The following is a 21,374-nucleotide window of genomic DNA, read 5'->3' on the forward strand; positions in this document are numbered from 1 at the left end:
GGAGGTCACAGTTTGATTCCCAGTCAGAGTACATGCCTGGGTTGCAGGCTCAGTACCCAGTAGGGGGCGTGCAGGAGGCAGCCGATCAATGACTCTCACCATTGATAATTCTATCTCTCCCTCTCTCTGAAATCAATAAAAACATATTTTTTATAAAAAGGCTATACCGCCCAGCCAGGCGTGGCTCAGTGGTTGAGAGTCAACCTAGGATCCAGGCGATTGGGGTTCGATTCCCGGTTGGGGCACATGCCTGGGTTGTGGGCTGCAGCTGATCAATGACTTTCTCATCATTGATTTTCTATCTCTCTCTCTCCCTGTCCTTTCCTCTCTCTGAAATCAATAAAGATATATTAAAAAAAAAAAAAAAGGCTATACAGGCACACTGTTTATATATCTGCTTTAATCTCTTAAAATAGCATGTTATTTTTCCCTGTCAGTATACTCCCAGCATCATTTTAAATGACTACTGAACGTAGAACCTTTTGATACAGGATATACCATACCGTAATTTATTTTGCCCCAATCAGATTTCCAAAACTTCACAATTATTCAAAACGATGTGATGTATTTCTTTAATTATGACCTTACAGAAATTTCAAAGACTTTCTTGCTAACCCTCTAAAAATGAAACTCTTGGATCAAGAAACATATTTTGTCAATATTTCACAAGAAAGGGTGGGAGTGAGGCTTTGCCTCCATTCTCAACAATACCAGTTGGACTACAGTCCTATCTTTATTTTGTCCTCAAAAGTGGTCTTGATTTTTCTAGGGTGTTTACTCTTTCAGATGAACCTGAAATTTAATCTTCTTTAAACTGATATTTTTAAAAAAATACATACACAATTTAGGGAGAACTGACACTTTTTTCTTTCTCCTTCCTTCCTTCCTTCCTTCCTTCCTTCCTTCCTTCCTTCCTTCCTTCCTTCCTTCCTTCCTTCCTTCCTTCCTTCCTCCCTCCCTCCCCTCCCCTCCCCTCCCCTCCCCTCCCCTCCCCTCCCCTCCCTTTCCTTCCTTCCTCCCTCCCTTCCTCCTTCCCTCCCTTCCTTCCTTCTTGTTGTTTTTGAGAACTGACATCTTTAAAATACCAACTCTTCCATCAGAAACTGGGCATGTTCCTCCATTAAGTCTTCAGTGCACAGGACAATGCTCAACCAACTCAGCCACTCCGGCCAGGCCCCTTTGATCTTTAACTTCAAGGTTTTCTTCAGTTCAGAGATATTCTTCCATCAATTCATCTTAGTGTCCTCTGTTCTCTCAGGAACTCTTGTAACAGAGATTTGAGACTGTCATGTGTTTTAAATGCTCTCATAATATTCATTAATAATATCTTTTTTCCTGAACTCTGAGATATTTTTCTCAAGCTAACGTGGTGTTCTGCACTATTTTCCTAGCGACGCCTGAATTTTTTAACAATTATGTTTTATAACTTTAAGAACTCTTTCCTATTCTCAGATGATTTTCTTTTTATAACCTGCTCTTGTTATTTGGGGAATCTGAATTGCAGTTTTCTCTATTTCTTATACTATTTCACATGCTTTAAGTGATCCAATTAATATCATTTTCTTGTGCTAAATTTTTCATGTCTAACATTGTTTGTTCATCTTTACAGAAAGAAAGTGTATGCATCAGCCCTTAACCAAGCCTTTGTGTATGCTCATACTGTTTACTATCAAAATTCCCTAAGCCTCAAACATGTGGGTGAAACCCTTCTCTAGTGTTAAATAATAATGCAGGTTTTTTCTTATCACTGTGTTTTAGATAGTTCAATGAAAAATAAAAACAACAAAAAAAGCTTCTACTGAATGGGATTAAGGACCTAGAAAATTATACCCATTTCTCATTTTCTGTAACTATTCTTACTGTCATTTTTTTTATTGCTATTTGTATATTTGTGTCTGACAACTTTTTTAAAAAAATATTTTTATTGATTTTTAGAGAGGAAAACATCAACCTTGACAACATTATGGTAAATTAAGCCAGACACAAAGAGACAAATATTGTATAATTCCACTTGTATAAAGTACCTGGAATAGGCAAATTCATAGAGATATAGTGTAGAAGTTACCAGGGGCTAGGGGTAGATAGAAATATAGAGTCACTGCACAGAGTTTTTGTTTGGGGTGCTGAAAGGGTTTTGGAAATAGTGGTGATGGTTGCACAACACTGTAAATGGAATTAATGACATTGGAGTGTACTCTTAAAAATGTCAGGCTTTGTTATATATATTTTACCGCAAAAATTTTAATTGAATGTCTACCTCAATCCTTATACCAAAATAAAGTCCTGTTTGAGCAATGATTTCAACATAAAAGAAATGTAACCACAAAACTGTATAAGAAAACACTGGAGAAAAAATTTTGTTATCATAGACTAAAGAGGGCATTTCTAAGTCATGGCACAAAAAAAAAAACTAGAAAAGGCTAATAAATATGATTTCATAAAAATTTAAATTTTCTTCATGAAAAACATTCCATAAACAAGGTAAAAAGATAATAAATTTTAAACATATTTGCAATATATGACAAAGACTTAACTTTCTTAATATGTAAAGAGCTCCTACATATCAAAAAGAGAAAAAAACACAAATGGCTTTTAAAAATAAGAAAAACTGTCCAACTTTATTCATGACAGAACTGCAAATTTTAACTACAGTAAGACCATTTTTCATCTATCAGACTAAGGTCAAAAGTTTGAACCCTGGAGGAGAGGATCAAAGTTAGAGTGTCGTCCCAATACAACAAAGCTGTAGGTTCCATCTCCAATTAGCACATACAAGAATCAGCAACAAATGCATAAATAAGTGGAACAAACTGATATTTCTCTCTCTCTCTCAAACCAATTTTTAAAAAAGTTTGAAAACATAATTGGGTAGATGAAAGTAGGAAAACAGGCAGTTTCTTAAACTACTGATGGAAGTCCCCTACATGCCCATTTTAGATGAGTGGTTAAATAATACTATTTAACTGTTAAAATGAACACAAGATCTATATGGAAGGATTTCCTATACACATTAAGTGACAAAAGCAAGGTGCAAAACAGTATGCTAATGTTTGTTTCACAGGGGTGGGACAGAGAGACGGAGAGAGAGAAAAGGAGGCAGGCAGGACACAGCTTACACAGGGTGTCCCCCCCAAAAAATATACACACTGTAACAGCTGACAGCTCAATTTTTAAAATGAAATGTATTTTAATAAACAAAGCCATTATAATTATTCAAAGTGTGTATATACATTTTTTGGGGACACCCTATATAGTGCATAAAGATACACAAGAAAACTGGTTATAGTGATCGCCTATAGAAAAGGAACTAGAGAGGACAGGGACAGTGAGTAATTTTCCACTGCATATCCTTCTGTACTGTTTTAATTTTTGCCATGTTCATGTAATCCTAACCAAATTATTTAGTTATTTCTCAAAACACAGACTCTAAAGTTTGCACTGGCTGGGTGGCTCAGTTGGAGCATCATTCTGTACACCAAGAGGTTGTGGGTTTGATTCCCAGTCACGGTGCGTGCCTGAGGCAGGCAGCCAAATGAAGCTTCTCTCTCACATCAATGTCTCCCCCTCCCACTCACTATCTCTCTCCATTTCTCTCTCTCTAATCAATAAAAAGAATATCCTCAGGTGAGAATTAAAAAACAACCACCACCACCCCAGACTCTAAAGTTAAATTCTGGCCCGGCCGGGCGTGGCTCAGCCGTTGAGCATCGACCTAGGATCCAGGTGATCCGGGTTCGATTCCCAGTCAGGGCACATGCCTGGGTTGCGGGCTTGATCAATGACTCTCTTATCATTGATGTTTCTGTCTCTCTCTCCCTCTCCTTTCCTCTCTGTGAAATCAATAAACATATATTTAAAAAAATAAAAATAAATAAAGACATATTTTAAAAAAACAAAATAAAATAAAAAAATAAAGTCCTGGATTCCTACCTTGATCTACCACTCAACTGCAGTATAAATTTGGAAAAACTGAGTTTCAGTGTTCTCATTTGTAGCCACCTCTTACATAATCCACATAAACTATACAGCATATGCCTAATACAAACCAGGAAATCAGTCAAGATTAGTTATTTTATTCTTGTTAAACTCTCTCAAAGAGGAGAGCTTCCAGCCCTCGCTGGTGTGGCTCAATGGACAGACTGTCAGCTTGTGCACCAAAGGGTTGTGGGTTCAATTCCCAGTCAAGGGCACGTAGCTGGGCTGCAGGTTCAATCCCCAGCCCTGGTCGGACCTAGTGTGGGAGGTAACCAATCAACTTGTCTCTCTCACATCGATGATTCTCTCTCTCTTTCTCTGTCTCTCTCCCCATCCCTTCCACTCTCTCTAAAAATCAATGGAAAAAATATCCTTGGGTGAGAATTAACAACAACAAAAAATTAAAAGAAGAGCTTCTTGAAGAGAAGTGGGATGCATAGCAGAACTTATTCCATCAGGAATCTTATCTCCCCAACCAGTGATAGACATATTAAGGGCCATACTCAAGCCTGAACAATCTAAAATAATGGTTTTTGAAGTATGCAAGGTATTTAGCTTCATACTTGTGTTCATCCACAATATCTTTAGACAGAGTGTATGCACAAACATTTGACTAATAAAAGAAAGCAAACAATGTCCTTGCCAATGTGGCTCAGTTGGTTGGAGCATCATCCCGTGCACCAAAAGGTGGCCAGTTTGATTCCCAGTCAGGGCATACCCAGGCTGTGGGTTCGATCCCTGGTCAGGGAGCATGTAGGAGGCAACCAATCAATTTTTCACATTGATGTTTCTCTTTCTTCCTGCTTCTCTTGGAAATCAATAATAAAAAATAGTAATAAAAGAAAATGACCGCTTAACCATCATATAATTCAGGATTCACTTAGGGCCCTTAAATATAAAGAAAGAAATTTAGGTATGTTCTCCCACGAGTAGAAAATCTACTTAGGATTATCTTAAAGTCCTATTTTTTTCTAATAAAATTAATAGATTACTCTTTTCCAATTTCCTAATTCTTATTTGTTTCTCCATCACAACAGTTCAAGGTAGAATGCTCCACAATACAACAAGGATATAAAGTTTTCTGTGCACTATATAGAACAAAGATATGTACCAAGTACAAAAATATTATTTAATATTATATAATAAAGTATTATAAAATAACTATTTCACCCTAACAATGATGGAAATTAAGTTATAGCAATAGAAATTTAAAAAATAAAAAACTGCAGATTTGAAATATGAACCTGTTTAAAAACTTCACTGCTTAAAACATGAATCAGCACAGAAATAATTCCTATAGTCATTAAATGACTACAATTTTCTAAGGTTACACCAGCGTACCAGCCCTTGACTAGGAACAGAGTGGTACACACTCTAGGAGCCATATGACCTTATTCCAACCCACTTAAGGAATTCCTAGAAGCACTATTAAGTAAACTGTTAAGAGGAACTGATAGCTTTCAGAGTATAAAACTGTTCAAAAATAGTGAAAGAAGAAACAAAATAATTCAGTATGAGATTTTTCTTCAGAGGAATGAAAGCAGTTTGAATTAAAGTTACAAATGAATGACATGGACCAAATGAAACTGACAGAATGAAGAGTATATTAAATCAGACATACTGGATTGTCAAAGAACAAGAAGATATGAAACTATCACACTGAAAAAGATACGAAAAATCCATAGATAGAAGTATCTAATCTTAAATCAGTTTCTTGACCAGGACTTCTTTCCTGTAGGTAATCAACCTCAAACAGTCTTTAGGGGGCCTATAAAACCCCTGAAGTCAGATGGTAATTTTGGAGGACTCTGACATTTTTTTCTTTCACAGATTTCACCTTAAACGTGTCAAAAGGTGTTTATGACCTAAAACCATTACTATTACTCTACCATAAATAAAACATTAAATTAACATTACATTAAATACATTTAAAATAGCACTACATTCACTTTGTAATAACCATTTCAGACAATGGCCTGGCAAGGTAGAACATCAGTACAATGAACAATGTAACAGAAAAGTTTAGTATTCTACTCAGAACAGCAGAATCTGAAGTTACAGTCTTCAAAATTAACCTGCTGAACTGTATCTCTTCCTCAGCTATCAGCTGCTATGTTTTTAATTTTATATACTAAACTGACTTAGTATATGGCTATGCACTATTACCCAAAGTAATGGAGGGTACCATCAAAAGTTCTAATTTACTGTTTAAATATTCTCTGCCCCTAAAAGCTTACCAACATGAAATAACAACTTTAATGGAGCATTAAGTGGAACTACCACAGGGAACAGAGCACAGAGAATCTAGACAGGAATTTCCAAGGGAAACAAATCATAGGTATACTTATTTGATAAAGTGAAGAGCACACTTATGTTAACTGTAATTTTGCTTTTCTAGATATTATCTATCCATATCTCTAGTTTACTCTCTGGAAGAAAATGAGCAGAATAAGAGAACAAAGAGAATAGGCAGGAAGACAGACAACAGGAGGCTGCAAGAGTTATAATAATCCTCCAACTGCAAATACAGAATTCTGTGGATAGTAATGATCTGGGAGAAGCCAAAAAAAAAAAGGTTGTTGGAGATTCTGTTAAAATCAAGTATTAAACAAGAGGCAAACCAGAAAGGTTAGGGTACAAATGCAACTATATGGATTTTCATAACTAAATAACAAAGAGTTTGTGTGCAGTTGGTGCCACCCCCAAAAGGCTTGGCTTTCTTTATCTGTTTGCCCAAGTCCCAGTAACCCCATCCTGTCCTGCCAAGCTTGCTCCTGCAGTTAGGACAATTGGCTACACTCAACCTGAACCTGCAGTGTCCTCCTCCTGAGGCAGCTAGAGCTGGAAACTTGGGCAGAGACTGAATGATATGGCTCTGGAGCAGGGGCCATGTTCTCCCCACTGAGTGCCAAACCACGCTGTCCCAAACTAAGGGGCTCACTAGCCCTGTGCCTGCCCTACCTGGTAGCCCTGACATACTGAGTTTGAGCCCTGTGGAAAGGTCAGTGGGGCACGGCCAGCTTGGGCCCACTCCACAATTTTTCTGCGTAAGACTCTAGAGGAAATCCAGGCAACCTCTGGGGAGAGAAGAGTAGCTGACAGATGGACACTGACCTCAGTGAGCCTTAGTCTTTTTTTTATCTGACCCCAGTTCAGAGCTCTAGGAAGACAACCCATCTACACAGATTGGTCCCTCCCATGCACACTCAGGTCCAGTAGATGCAGACACAAACAGTGAACAGTGTGGTAGCTCCAGACAGGTAGCCCAAAACCGGTTACACACAACATCTGACAGCGACCAGTAACGGAACCCCACCCAAGTGGACCCAGAACCAACACAACCAGTGGTGGGCTTCAGACTACACCAAAGCTCAACCCAACCAGCTACACAAAAAACACACCCAAAGGAAGATTCCGGGAGATACCAGATCCTGCTGAGAACAACTCTGTCTGAGTGGGCAGCCCCTGTACAGCGTCTCACACGGTGATTGAGGTTTAACCTTATAGCCACCCACCTGAAATGTTAACTCCAACCATGAAAGGGCAAACAGCATTCATCAGGACACAACTACAAAGGGGGGGGAGGGGGGCACATAACCTACAAGCACAGGTGATCTGGTAGATTGTGCCATCGAGCCCAACAAGACACCTCAAGACTGCACCTGCACAGCAGCTTGCACACTGTGGTCAGTGTTGAGCCTCAGTCAGCCAGCCTGAGGGTTGATCCAACCCAGGAACAGGCCAACAGCAACCAAGACCCAATTACAACAGGAGGGCCCAAATAACCCACACAAGAGACATTCCTAGAGCACCCGGCTCAGGAGAGCTAGGAGACTGCACCATTGGATCCCACAGGACACCTACTACAGAACGTCACCCCACCAAGTGTGGGAGTCATAGCAGTTCTATATAGTACACAGAAACAAACACAAAGTGACAGACAAAATGGGGAAACAAAGAAACAGGCCCAAATGAAAGAACAGGAAGAATCTCCAGAAAAATAAGAGATAAATGAAATGGAGGCAAGCAATTTATCAGAAACAGAGGTCAAAGTAGTGGTTATAAGGATGCTCAACAGCATGAAAAAGGACATAGAAACCATGAAAAATAATCAGGCAAAATGAAGAATACCATAGGTGATATAAAGAATACACTGGGCCTTGGCCAGTTTGGTTCAGTGGTTAGAGCATCGGCCAGCGCACTTAAGGGTTGAGGGTTCAATTCCCAGTCAAGGGCATGTAGCTGGACTGCAGGTTGATCCCCAGCCCTAGTTGGGGTGCATGCAGGAGGCAACCAATGGATCTGTGCCTCTCATATCGATGTTTCTCTCTCTCTCTCTCTTTCTCTCTCTCCCTCTCCCTCCCCTTCCTTCCTCTCTCTCTAAAAAATGTCAGTGGAGCCCGGCCTGGCGTGGCACAGTGGTTGAGTGTCAACCTAGGATCCAGGCAATTGGGGTTTGATTCCCAGTCACGGCACATGCCCAGTGTGGGCTCAATCAATGACTCTCTCACCATTGATGTTTCTATCTCTCTCTCCCTCTCCCTTCCTCTCTCTGAAATCAATAAAGATATATTTAAAAATAAATAAATAAAAAATAAAAAAAGTTAAAAATGGCAATGGAAAAAATATCCTCGGGTGAGGATTAACAACAACAACAACAAAATACACTGGAAAGAATAAGCAGTAAGCTCAACAAAGCAAAGGATTGAACCAGCGCTTTGGAAGACAAGGTAGAAAAAAATCACCCAATCAGAGCAGCCAAAAAAAAAAAAAAAAGAATTAAAAAGAACAAAGATAGTTTAAGGGAACTTTGGGAAACATGAAATGTAATAACATCTGCATCATAGGGGTGAAAGAAGGAGAAGAAAGTGAGCAAGGGATAGAGAACCCATTTGAAAAAATGACAGAAAACTTCCCTAATTAGTGAAAGAAAGTCACGCAAGTTCAGGAAGTAGGGAGAATCCCAATCAAGGTGAACCCAAACTAGACCCACACCAAGACACATAATGAAAACGGTCAAGGTTAAAGACAAAGAGAGAATCTTAAAGGCGGCAAGAGAGAAAGTTAGTTACCTACAAGGGAGCTCCCACAAGACTTTTAGCTGATTTCTCAACAGAAACTTTGCAAGCCAGAAGGGGTTGGCATAAAATATTCAAAGTGATAATAGCAAGGACTTATAACCAGATTATTCTACCCAGCAAAGCTATCATTTAGAATTACAGATAGAGCTTCCCAGACAAGAAAAAGCTGAAGGAATTCATCACCACCAAACCAGTATTACAAGCAATGTTAAAGGTTCTTCTTTAAGAAGAAGGAAAAAAAGTTAAAAGAATATGAATAAAATACAATAAATATATATCCATCAACAATTACTTTAAATGCAAATGGATTAAATGCTCCAATCAAAAGACATATGGAGGCCTGGCTGGAGTGGCTCAGTTGGTTGAGCATCATCCTGTGCACGGAAAGGTTGCAGGTTTGATTTCCAGTCAGAGCACATACCTGGGTTGCAGGTTTGATCCCCAATTGGGGCATGTACGGAAGGCAACTGATCAATGTTTCTCTCTCTCTCTCTCTCTCTCTCCCCCTTCCTTTCCAAGCATGTCCCTCTTTAAGCATGTCCTCATGTGAGGATTAAAAAAGAAACAAGAAAAAAGGACATATGGAGGCTGAATGGATAACAAAACAAGGCCCTTACATATGCTGTCTACAGGAGACTCCAGATCGAAAGACACAAACAGACTGCCCTGACTAGGTAGTTCAGATGGTTAGAGCATCATCCCAATATGCCAAGGCTGTGGGTTTGACCTCCTGTCAGGGCACATACGAGAAGCAACCAATGAATGCATAAATAAGTGGAAGAACAAATTGATATTTATTTATTTATTTCTGTTTGTTTATTATCTTTCCTTCTCCCTCTCTCCCTCACACACTACCTTCCTTTTTCTCTCTAAAATCAATTTTAAAAATTAAAAAAAAGACACACAGACTAAAAGTAAAGAAATGGAAAAAGATATTTCATTAAAATAAAAACAAACAAAAAAAATGGGGTAACAATACTTATACCAGACATCACAAGCTTTAAAACAAAAACTATGTAACTAAAGGTAACCACTTCTGGGTATTTATTCGAACAACCTCAAAACACTATATTGAAAAGACATATACATCCATATGTTCACTACAGCTCTATTTACAATAACAAAGATATGAAAGCAACCTAAGTGCCCATCAATAGATGAATGGATAAAGGAGTGGCACATATATACAATGGTGTATGACTGAGTCATTAAAAAAATGAAATCTTGCCATCTACAACAACATGAATGGACTTAAGAGGGTATTGTGATGAGCGAAGTAAGTCAGAGGAAGATAAATGACATGATTTCACTTATATGTGGAATCTAAAGAACAAAATAAATGAATAAGCAGACCAGAAACAGGCTCTCAGATACCGAGAACATTTTGAAGTCTGCCAGATGGGAAGGAGGTTGGGAATGGGTGAAAAAGATGAAGGGATTAACAAGTACAAGTTGGTAATTACAGAACAGTCATAGGGATGTAAAGTACAGCACAGGGAATATAGTCAACAATATTGTAGTAACTATGTATAGTGTCACATGGGTACTAGATTTATTGAGGCAATCACTTCCTAAGTTATACAAAGGTCTAATCACTAGGTTGTACACCTGAAACTAATTTAATATTATATGTCAACTGCAATTGAAAAATAAAAGATTAAAGTAAAAAAAAAAGAGTAAAGCCTTTCTCATCCAGTTAGCATTGCTAAAAAAAGCACAACTCTCCTGAAACATCATGATAAATAATGAGTAATCTGGTTATAAGGCCTTCCTAAGAAAATCCACTTAAACATCTTTTCCCTATTCAAGAAGAGTGGTTTGCTAAATGCAAATTATGTTCCCTAAATAATGTGCTGCTACATTAGATCCAATGCACTGCTACAAAAGGGGAAGTTGTGGGATACTAGAGAAATATTTAACAGATCATATCCTGCACGGAACGGTCATGAAGGCACTCCCTAAGGAAGTGAGATTTCAGGGATAAGTAGGAGGTAGTTGAGCAAAAAGGGAAAGAAAAGGGGAAAAAGTTGTGCCAATGCAAAAACTACATTTATAAAGGCCCAAGGGGAGAATGGACGTGCACATTTAAAGGAACAGATTCTAGTCATAGTGGGAGGTAGGACACGTGGCCTTGTGAGCTATTGGACGGTTTGAATTTTACATTACAAGCAATGGAAACCATCAAAGGTTTTAAGGAGAGAAGTCACATAATCTTGTTTCATTTCAGCTACATTTCCCCACTCCATCTCATTAAATTGGGCTTCTTAAAGAGAGGTGTACACTCGCTCATTTGTACTTCTTCCCACCTTCTCTTCTCAACACCCGAAATCTGACTTCTGTATTCCACTGAAATTGCTCTTTAAGGTATCTGTTGATCTAGTCCTAAATTCCATGGGTCCTTTCAGTTTTGACCTTAGTTGTCCCATCTGCAGCATGTGGCCCTGCTGATCCTGCCACCTATTTTCTCCCATTTCTATGGCCACTCCTCTCCAGTCTTTTTTTGCAAGCATCTTTTTCTCTATCTATGCTCTTAAATATTGTCTGTCAAGATTCTATCCTAGCCTTCAGCATTCCAAACCCCCTATATTTTCCCCAGATGAATTCCCCCACATCTAGGATCTCAAACACCACCTATTTGCTCATGATTTCCAAAATCATATTTCCAGCTCAGACTTTTCCTGAACTCCAAATTTATATATTAAACGATTTCCATTTCTATATCTTACAGGTACTTCAAATGAAACAGTTTCAAAACCAAACACATCTGACTCCTTAACATTTCAAATCTGTTATCTCCCCTTCATTCCTACTGCCACTGCCTTAGTTCAGGAGCTCAACATTTCTCTTCAGGTTTACTCCAACAGACTACTTCCCTGTGCTACCTGCCTACAATTAGCCCCATCCAACATGCTGGTTCAATGATCTTGCTGAAAAGTAAATGTAATGTGACCATGTATTTCCAGGCTTAAAATTCTTCACTGATACCTATCAACTGGCTCAAATTCCTTAGTTTGATTTACAAGAGCTTCACGGGCTCTTACTCTTGGGCACCTCCAGTTCACACCACACTCCTCATGAGGCTAAATTGTTGGTGGTTCTCTTGGCACTCTATGCTCTGTGCCTTTGCACACCTTTCTTCCTTTTCTGGAACACTAATTCTCTCCTCCTCCCTTATTCCCTTCACCTGGTCATCTTGTCCATCAAGACTTAGGTAAGGTCCCTCCTCCTCCAGGAAGCTTCACCAGAACTTCCAGTGCACCCCTTTGGGGGATATATAGCACCCTGTGCTTAACACTAGCTTTTGCACTTATTACTTTTACACTTTCATCTGCTTACCTATTTACTGTTCCCTACTAGATGGTATCCTTAAGAGCAGGGATTCGTCTAACACATATAACAGATACAAGTGAATAAAAGAAAATACGGAATTTCAATGAGGCCCTCAAGAGAACAAATCCTAAAATGTGAGGTCCTCAAGAACAGGAACTTTGCCCTGACTGGGTGGCTCAGTTGGTTGGAGCATTGTCCTGTACGCCAAAAAGCTGTGGGTTCAATTCTCAGTCAGGTCACATACCTGGGTTTCCAGTTCTATCCCCAGTCGGGGCATATATGGGAGGCAGCTGACTGATGTTTCTCTCTCACATCGATGTTTCTTTCTTTCTCTCTCTCTCTCTCAAATCAGTAAAACATATCCTAGGATAAGGATCACACACACACACACACACAGAGAAAACCAACCAACCAACCAACCAACCAACCAACCAACCAACCAACCAACCAACCAACCAGGAACTTTGTTAGTGGCATTCTCTGCTGAATCTCCAAGGTCCAGAGCAGGAGCTGGCACACCGCTGGTGCTCAGCAGGTATTGGTAGAATGGCTGAATGGATATTCTAGAGTCCAAGGAAAACACTAAACTCCTAGGCTTGCTTTCCATTGCTGACTTTCTCGGTGTGTGATCTACTTTTACTATAACACCAGTGTGTAATACATGATTTCTCCTGACCACACTAATACAGGTGTTCTTCCATTAGGAATAAATCATAAGAGTACTGACCAATCCAATAAACTAAAGGACACCTAGGCAGGAGTCCACAGAAGGGTTTCCTGAACTCCTTGAAACTAAATATGAAATTTTCAGTGGATATAAGTGCATTTTTTCTGATGAGAGATTATAATTTTCACTGAATTTTCAAGGAATGTATCAAGCTGCCTAACCAAAATATCAAACTGAATTAACCTGTAGTATTCACCTTTCTCTTCTCAAATCTGTATTTTGATATATGACTAGCAACTTGGAGACAGCAGCCTCTGCTAAAACAAATATAACTGGAGAAGACACAGCTGGCAGGCTCTAACAGATTCCTACTAGAATTTGCATTTAAAATTTTCTATATTTGGAAAAGTCCTTACCAGCATTCTTTAAAGTTAGTGCCCTATCTTAATATACTCTGTACCCATGTGAATTAGGGTATTTATTACACTTACCGCTATTGTGTTCAAGGAGAAAATGTTACATTCTGAACATAATGATAAAACATTTTTTTACTGTCATCTAATTAAATGGAATGGGGAAAAACCCAGGACCATCAAGATTTACAGGAAAGCCTTTTTTTTTTTTTTTTTACTGCATACAGAGTGAACCGACCAGCAGAAGCATTTAACTCACAACCACTCAAGTCAATCTTGGGAATAATATGCTAATAATTAAACAGCAGAGAACAGGCAATTAAGTCATTTTAAAGATAAAATCAAGTTCTATTTAAATTAAAAGGTTCTCTAGTTGAGCTAAAGAAGCTAATCACAAGAATTCAACTATGAGTCCATCTACATGAGTTCGAGAACAGGCGCGATTATTCTATGGTGATAAGAAATCAGAATAGTGATGCCAATGGGGTGGAGGAAGGGGCATGACAGCACCTTCTGGGGTGATGGAAAGGTTATTTTGATTTGAGTGGTGCTTGCACAGGTGTATACATTTGGCACTCGTTTAACCACATACATGTTCATGTAAAGCGAGCCGCAGTAGAGAAAACTGAAAAGAGGATGACATCCTTATAATTCGCTAGTACGACCACAGCCTGTTCATTCCCGGAAGCTCTGCGGAGGGCGACCCACACGCTGAGATACCGGGCGCTCTGAGAAAACCAAGGACTGCTGATCGCCAGGAGCTCCTGCCACCACTGCGGTTTAGGCACTGCCACTCCGAGAGGTCCAGGGACCACCACACAGCCGAGGCAAGGGCCGGCAGCACCTTCGGAAAGGGGTGTCACGTCCGCGGACTGCCCGCGCGGCCACGGACACCAGGCCAGCGAAAACGGTGTCCGGGAACAGAACTAGGCACAGGGGCCGGCCAGGGCCGGCAAAGCCCAAACCGGAGCCAAAGCCGCGGCCGCTCCCCGCTGCGCGCTCCCCAGGCCGGGCCGTGCCCCCTCATCCTCCCACCCCGACCCTCCCCACAGTTCCCGCGGCCTCTCAGACCGCCTGCTGGTCTCACAGGCCCTCCCACCCACCACCAAACACTACGGGCCTCACAGCCACCCGGGTCCCCACCCAAACCGACCCGACCCAGGGCCGACAAGAACCACCTCCACGCCCGCCACAAGGCGCCGCTATGGCGCCGCCTTCAAGAACTAATTCTGCGCTTGCGCTAACGATAGATCACCCCCCCACACACACACCCCTCATTTAAAGTCTTTTTTTCCCCCCCCAAAAGGAAACGGAGACTCGGTCGGCGCAGGCGCAGCCCTGACGCGGCCCGCGCGCCGGCACTTCCGCCCTGAGCGAGAGGCGGGGGAGGCGAGAGGGAGCCGGCGGGCGCGAGCCTGGGTCCGCGGAGCAGCACAGCGCCCGCTGCGCGAGCCACTGACTCACCAAGTACAGCTGCTGCCAACGATTTTGAGCATCCAACTCCTCAAACTCCCGCTCGATGGTGGTAGACATGGCCGCCGGAGCGAGCTAGCGCGAGCGGAGCCTGTGCCGGCGGAGAGGCTCAGGCCCCCGCGCGATCCGGGGAGAGTGCTGGCGCTGTGGCGCATGCGTGCTCCGCGCGCCGCCCCGCCCCCACGCCAAGCCTGACCGGCCTCGGGGAAAGTACCTGGAGCGTCGGACGTCAGCGCGCAGGCTCTCGCGCCGCGGAGTCGGGCGGCTGCGGGGCGGGCCGCTGAGGGCTCACGGGGAGGCGTGGTCCAGGGTGGGTGCGAGGTGGAGAGGGGCGGGGCCGAGGGGACCACCCAGAGGCTGCCGCCCGGGTCCGCAGACCAGAGGTGCCGGCGCCCTGAGCTCGCTAGGAACGATCCCAGGAAGGGGCGGGCTACGGCGAGGTTCGCATGAAGAGCAGGCCAAGGAAGTGCCCTACGACCCCCTACCTTCTTACTTTCCCGTTGTTTTATTTTAAACATCATCTAGATCAATTTAGAGGCCTGTGTCCAACTTTGGAAGACATTCCTCAGCCCTCTTGGAGAATGTTAATCCGCCCTGATGCCAGTTCTCTAACGCCTGAGGGTTTTGTGACAGATCACTAAGCACCAGGAGAGGCCACCTCTCCTGGAATTAGGGAGAATACAGATTGTGTTACACAATTTAAAAGTCAGTATTACCTGTAGGTAAACTGGTGCTTGTAGTATTTTATATTATCTCCATAAGAAATGTGAAGGGTTTGTTAATTCAACTAAGTAAATTTGAAGATCTAAAGTGGCTTTATTAAACAATGAATTGGGCATCATCCCAACTAGCAATTAGAAGGGCGGTATGAGAGGTTGTACAAAATAGTTTTATTGTTTTGGAAGTAAAGTGGGGGAAGGGAGCTATTAACAAACGAAAAGAAAAGATTATTTTCACAGCAGGGCACCTTTTTCTGGAGGTAAGGGAGAGGGAAGGGGTTTTATCCTGCAGATTTGCCTCTTTCAGGGAGGGGGGTGTTTGGAGAGGGCCCACTTGACATTACCCCATTGATACTGATCAGAAAAATTCCAGACTGGTTGATTACCTTTCTGGAATAGGTTGAGACAGAAAAGGTTAAGATATTAAATCTGGGTTTGGTGTCTTGGGTTTTGGCACAAGTAACACCGTTTTAGTTAGACAGACATGAGCAGAACAAGGCCAAGCCAGGTACAAAAACCCACCAGGGCATTAAGCCCCGGATGCCTACCAAGGGGCAAAACTGGGAAAATAAGAACCTTGTCCCCAGGGAAACTTATCCTCGCCCCGCATATGGCTGGTCATGTTGATGGCTAAATAGCCATTTCAGACGGTTGGTAAAGAAAAACTGAATTTATTTAAGGAAAGGGGGATGGGGGAGAGGGATATCCAAAGGGAAGGACTCCACAGCACTGAGACCCAGTTGTCAGTCTCCTAGGAAAGATTTCAAGGGAGTGACACCAGACAGCAGCATTGTATGTAGTAAAACAAATGAATTTATTAAGGAAGCAAAGCAAGCCCATTTATTAAGGAAGCAAGGCAAGAAAATTTATACTCTTGGCATATAGCAAAAGGGGGCACTTAGCCTGAGTGTGTGTCAAGTGGGGTTCAAGGGGTTTCATACCCTTCTCCCTATAGGTTTCACAGTTCCTCTGCTGGGTATCTTGGGCACAGACTAGATTTCAAGATTCTCCTTTTACTTTGTTGTGGCTTTCCCAGAATTTATGAGAACATCTGGCAAGTCCCAAGACTGCTGACTTCTTTGTTTAGTGAGATAAAACGCCCCCCCCCCCCCCACCTTAACAGTTACAGGGTAATTTAAGCTACTTATGCTCTGGTTAGGGAGGAGAGGTATTAACCATTTGCTCTCAAGGGTCCTTGGTCGAGGAATATAAGGTCTTGCAATTCACAAGCTGGCTGCAAGCTGCCCAAACTTTGGCCCAAGTTTTCTTGTCTCAGTTTATCTATTCCACTTGCCCAGGAATTTTCCTAGCTTTTTAAATTTTTTTAAAAAATTTTAAATATATCTTTATTGATTTCAGAGAGAGGAAAGGAGAGGGAGAGAGAGAGATAGAAACATCAATGATGAGAGAGACATTGATCGGCTGCCTCCTGCACACCCCCGACTGGGGATCGAGCTCACAACCCTGGGCATGTGCCCTGACTGGAAATCGAACCCTGATCGCCTGGATCCTAGGTGGACGCTCAACCACTGAGCCACGCCCGGCTGGGCTGGCTTCTTTTTTTAAAAAAATGTGTTTTTACTGATTTTAGAGAGGGCAAGGGAGAGAGAGAGAAACATGGATGAGAGAGAGGCATGGTTCAGCTGCCTCCTACACGCTCCTTACTGGGGGATCAAGGCCACAACCTGGGCATGTGCCAGGTTGGAATCAGTGAACTCTTGGTTCATGGGTCAACACTCAACCACTGAGACACCAGCTGGGCTTTCCTAGCTTCTTGATACACTGTTACACTATGTTCAATAATTAATGTTTCGGTATTTTCAGTATTTTATTTTATTTCAGTTATTTAGTACATTTCAGTTATTCAGTTCTTTTTATCATTTAACAGTAAAACTTTAAGGTTTTAGGTTACCAAAAATACTTGGGAAAATTATTTGAAAAGTGGACCTAAAACATTCTATTCCACTTATATTTATTTGATTTACTTACTTTGAAATTATGTCTAGGTTACCTATGAAAATTTCATCTGTCAATGTAAGAAACATCCAAACCTGTAGAGAACTTTTATGAACTTATTTGAGCCAAACTGACGGCATGCTGAAGAACAAGATCTCAAATGCTCCTGAGAATAACAGTTTTGCAGCTTCTTTTATGAATTTGGAATAAAGGAGGGCATGTAAGAAATATTGGAGAAAACAAGGCCAGAATTGAATGACAGGATAGTTAAAAAGATTATGTGCTCTCGAGGGTTAATACCCCCTTCCAAGGGGTATTTCTTCTGGTATTTGAAAGGTGTATTAACCTAGATGCACAAGAACAATGGACAGGGCTGGCTTAAAACCTTTCACTAAAGAAGTTATAGGACTGGGGCATGACAACCACCATGACCTGCTCAGTTAGGAATTTATGATCATATCGCTCTGTGAGGTTACTTTCCATAGACTTCCCCCCACCCTCGTTTTTGTCTACACATCATGCAAGGTTAATTTTTTAATGACAATTTTTGTAACAGAGAACATGAACTTATTTGACTAGTAAACCCAGGAGAATTAAGTTGTTTATCTGCATTGTATTCAATGTTATGAACTCTAAAGACACATCTATTTTAGTCAAACAAACTTAACCTAGCTTTTATTATTAAAGATTAATCCTAGATCATGTAAATTAAAAAATATTTGGGTTAGACTCTATATTTCTGAGTTTTAGAATACCCAATCCTAACAAGCACTTGCTTTCAAATCAATTAATTTTAATTTATTATATTAATTTTAACATGACAGGTTAAAAAAATTCTCACATTTAAAACATACATATATAGACACACACAGACTCAGAGAACTTTTGTCATGAGATAGGTGCAAAAATAAAAAACTGGTTTATAAAAGAATAATTGAAGGCAAAGTGTTTTTGGTGGTTGAAATATTTTAAATTTATCTGCTCAGACGGCTAAGGCTTTTACTGATACCTGTGAAGAAGACAGTGTAGGTCTGTATATTTGTTTTTGACAAATCAGCTTCCAAAATTAATCTTCCCCCTTTTTTTTCTTTTAATAAGTATTACCTTCCTAAAATTTACAGTTTAAAAGATAACCTCAATATGAGTTTCTAAATGAGACTATATATTTTACCCCAAAGTTTAAGACAACTTATAAAGTTGTGGACAAGATTAAAAGAAATTAGTAAAGCAGGGTGAAACACCCTAAGTTAGCAACCCTTACAGGTATAAAGGTACAGGGAAGAAGCAGTTATTAAAACTCAGAGAGTGGGCAGGAGAGGGCTGCCAGATGGATGTTGTGGCTTTCTTTAGAGAAATACATCCACTGTAATCTTTAAAAAAAAAATCTTTATTGATTTCAGAGAGAGGAAGGGAGAGAGAGAAACATAAATGATGAGAGTCATCATTGATCAGCTGCCTCCTGCAAGTGCCCTCCCAGGGATCGAGCCTGCAACCCAGGCATGCCCTCTGACTGGGCATCGAATCGAGATCTCCTGGATTGTAGGTTGATGCTCAACCACTGCGCCACGCTGTCTGGGCCACTGTGATCTTTTGACTTCTGCAAGAATACATACTGTATTAGTTTCCTACTGTTGCTGTAACAAATTACCACAAATTCTGTGGATTAGAACAATACAAATTTATTATTGTACAGTTCTGGAGATCAGAAGTCTGAAAACATGTTTTTACAGGTTTAAAATCAAGGTGTTGGCAGGGCTGCATTCCTTCTGTAGGCTTGGAGTGGGGTGGGGGCGAGGAATACAATCTTTTCTCTTCTAGTTTCTAAAGTTTCCCACAAACCTTGGCTTGTGGCCCCTTCCGTGAATGGCATCACTGTAACCAGTCTGTATCAGGAATTATAGGGTGTCCCCAAAAATGTATACACATGTTTTGAATAATTATAAAGACAGTATTTATTAAAATACATTTAATTTTCAAAATTGAGCTATCACATTTGTTAAAATGCATACATTTTGCGGAGGACACCCTGTATAACGATGGGTAGAGAATTTACTGATATAGGAACACACATGATTTGGGAGTCCTGGTGAAGGCATCTGAATCCACTTATAATTCACTGCTGGCATAGTTTGGTATTTTGGTGTTTTAAAAAAAAATTTATTTATTTGAGAGAGAGGAAGGGAGAGGGAGAGAGAGAGAAACATCAATAATGAGAATCATTGATCAGCTGCCTCCGGCAAGCCCCCTGCTGGGGATCAAGCTGCAATCGGGCATATGCCCTGACCCGTAATCAAACCGAGATCTCCTGGATCATAGGTCGATGCTCAATCGCTAAGCTATGCTGGCCAGGCTGGGATAGTTTCTTAAAGTGTGGACAGGATGATGACCTACAGTGAATATATTCTGCAGAGTACTAGAAAAATTCAGAGAGGTTGGGTGTTAGAATGGATCCACTATGTGGGAGCAGAGAACTTGCCACTTGGCTATGTTCCTTGGGAGAATTCAGTGGACACTCCCTTCAGAAAGCACAAGGATTGCAGTGGTTTGGGAGATATGGGCATCTTTGAGAGGCTTAGTAGGACACACCATTTTTAGGCCAGCGCTGACCAGTGGGAGATGCTGCCAATGGGCTGTCCAATATCAATGGGGATGATAGGATTCTGAAATAGCAGAGGGTAGGCTGTTGCACACGGAGGGTGAAATTGCCGAAATGGGAAGCAAGGCCAGATGGTAGAGAGCCTTGACCTGCAAAGATCTGTGGTGGTGACTAATACATCATGGTGCTCTGTTCTAGGGAGTGAGAGGCATGGCAGCTAAGTAGGGTGTGAATTGATTTGGATAATTTAAAAAAAGAAAAAAATCAAGTGACGGAAAGTTGAAGTTTTAAATTAACCACAGCAATGGAAAATCACAATCCCTAATTCAATTTCTAAAGCTAAATCAATTCACAGACCTAAATGCACATTGATTGAAGGGAAGTCTGCCAGTTCCCCTTGATGAAGGACTGTGCAACATTGCTAAAAGTATAAGTCATAAATATTACCCAGTCCTTCCCCAAAGGAAGTGACAGCCATATATCAGGGTAATGGTGCCTAAGGAAATGAGTAGAGAATCTGGGTTGACACAGATACCGCAGGATATGAAATACCATTATGTTCCTCCAGCTAGAGTTGGGGCTTATGAAGGCAGATGATAAAATGTAATTCCAATCTAAGTACACCGTACAATGAGCCCACTGGGTCCATGGACTTGTCCTGTGGTTATTTTCCCAGTCCCCACATGTATAATTGGGATAGTTTGCAGAACCCTTGAAATGATTTTCTGACATGTTGAATAAAAGAAAAGGAAGAAGTCACTGAAACTGCCTCCCAGTCAGCCAAAATAAAAACTAGAAGCACTCCTAGGAGGAACTGCAGAGATTAGCACCACGGTAAGAGACTTCAGGGTTGGAGGGTGGTGGTCCCATCAGTTTACCTGATGCCCTTACAAAAATCAGATGGATGATGGTAGATAAGGATGGGCTGCTACAAATTTAACTAAATAGTAGCCCCAATCATTGGTGTCACGCTCAGTGTGGTAAGGACCGAACAGTTTCCAGAACTTAAGTGGCAATTGAACTGTTAATACTGTTCTTCTCCATACCCACCAATGAAGAAGGTCAGAAGTATGTAGTTAGCTTTCAGTGGGAATGAACAGCCATACACATTCACTGTCTTGCTCCAGGACTTTTACTTTCTGTCAAAATATAGTCCTCTGGGAT

At 41.1% G+C, this 21,374-nt stretch overlaps 1 protein-coding gene across 2 annotated transcripts in view; it reads right to left on the reverse strand.

The window, feature by feature from the left end:
* The window catches only part of PTPN2 (protein tyrosine phosphatase non-receptor type 2), a 67,249-nt gene extending 52,193 nt beyond the window's left edge, over positions 1–15,056 (reverse strand). Inside the window, exon 1 of one of the 2 annotated variants that reach the window (XM_087818668.1) lies at positions 14,931–15,054. In XM_087818668.1, coding sequence (XP_087674794.1) covers positions 14,931–14,999 — 69 coding nt within the window. In that variant the 5' untranslated portion in view covers positions 15,000–15,054. Of the gene's footprint in view, positions 1–14,930 lie in introns of both variants that reach the window. The other variant, XM_087818666.1, reaches the window with a different exon arrangement.
* Positions 15,057–21,374: the final 6,318 nt, after the last annotated feature.

This window comes from Miniopterus natalensis, chromosome 7, assembly GCF_054644295.1.
Source record: "Miniopterus natalensis isolate mMinNat1 chromosome 7, mMinNat1.hap1, whole genome shotgun sequence".
NCBI lineage: Eukaryota > Metazoa > Chordata > Mammalia > Chiroptera > Miniopteridae > Miniopterus > Miniopterus natalensis.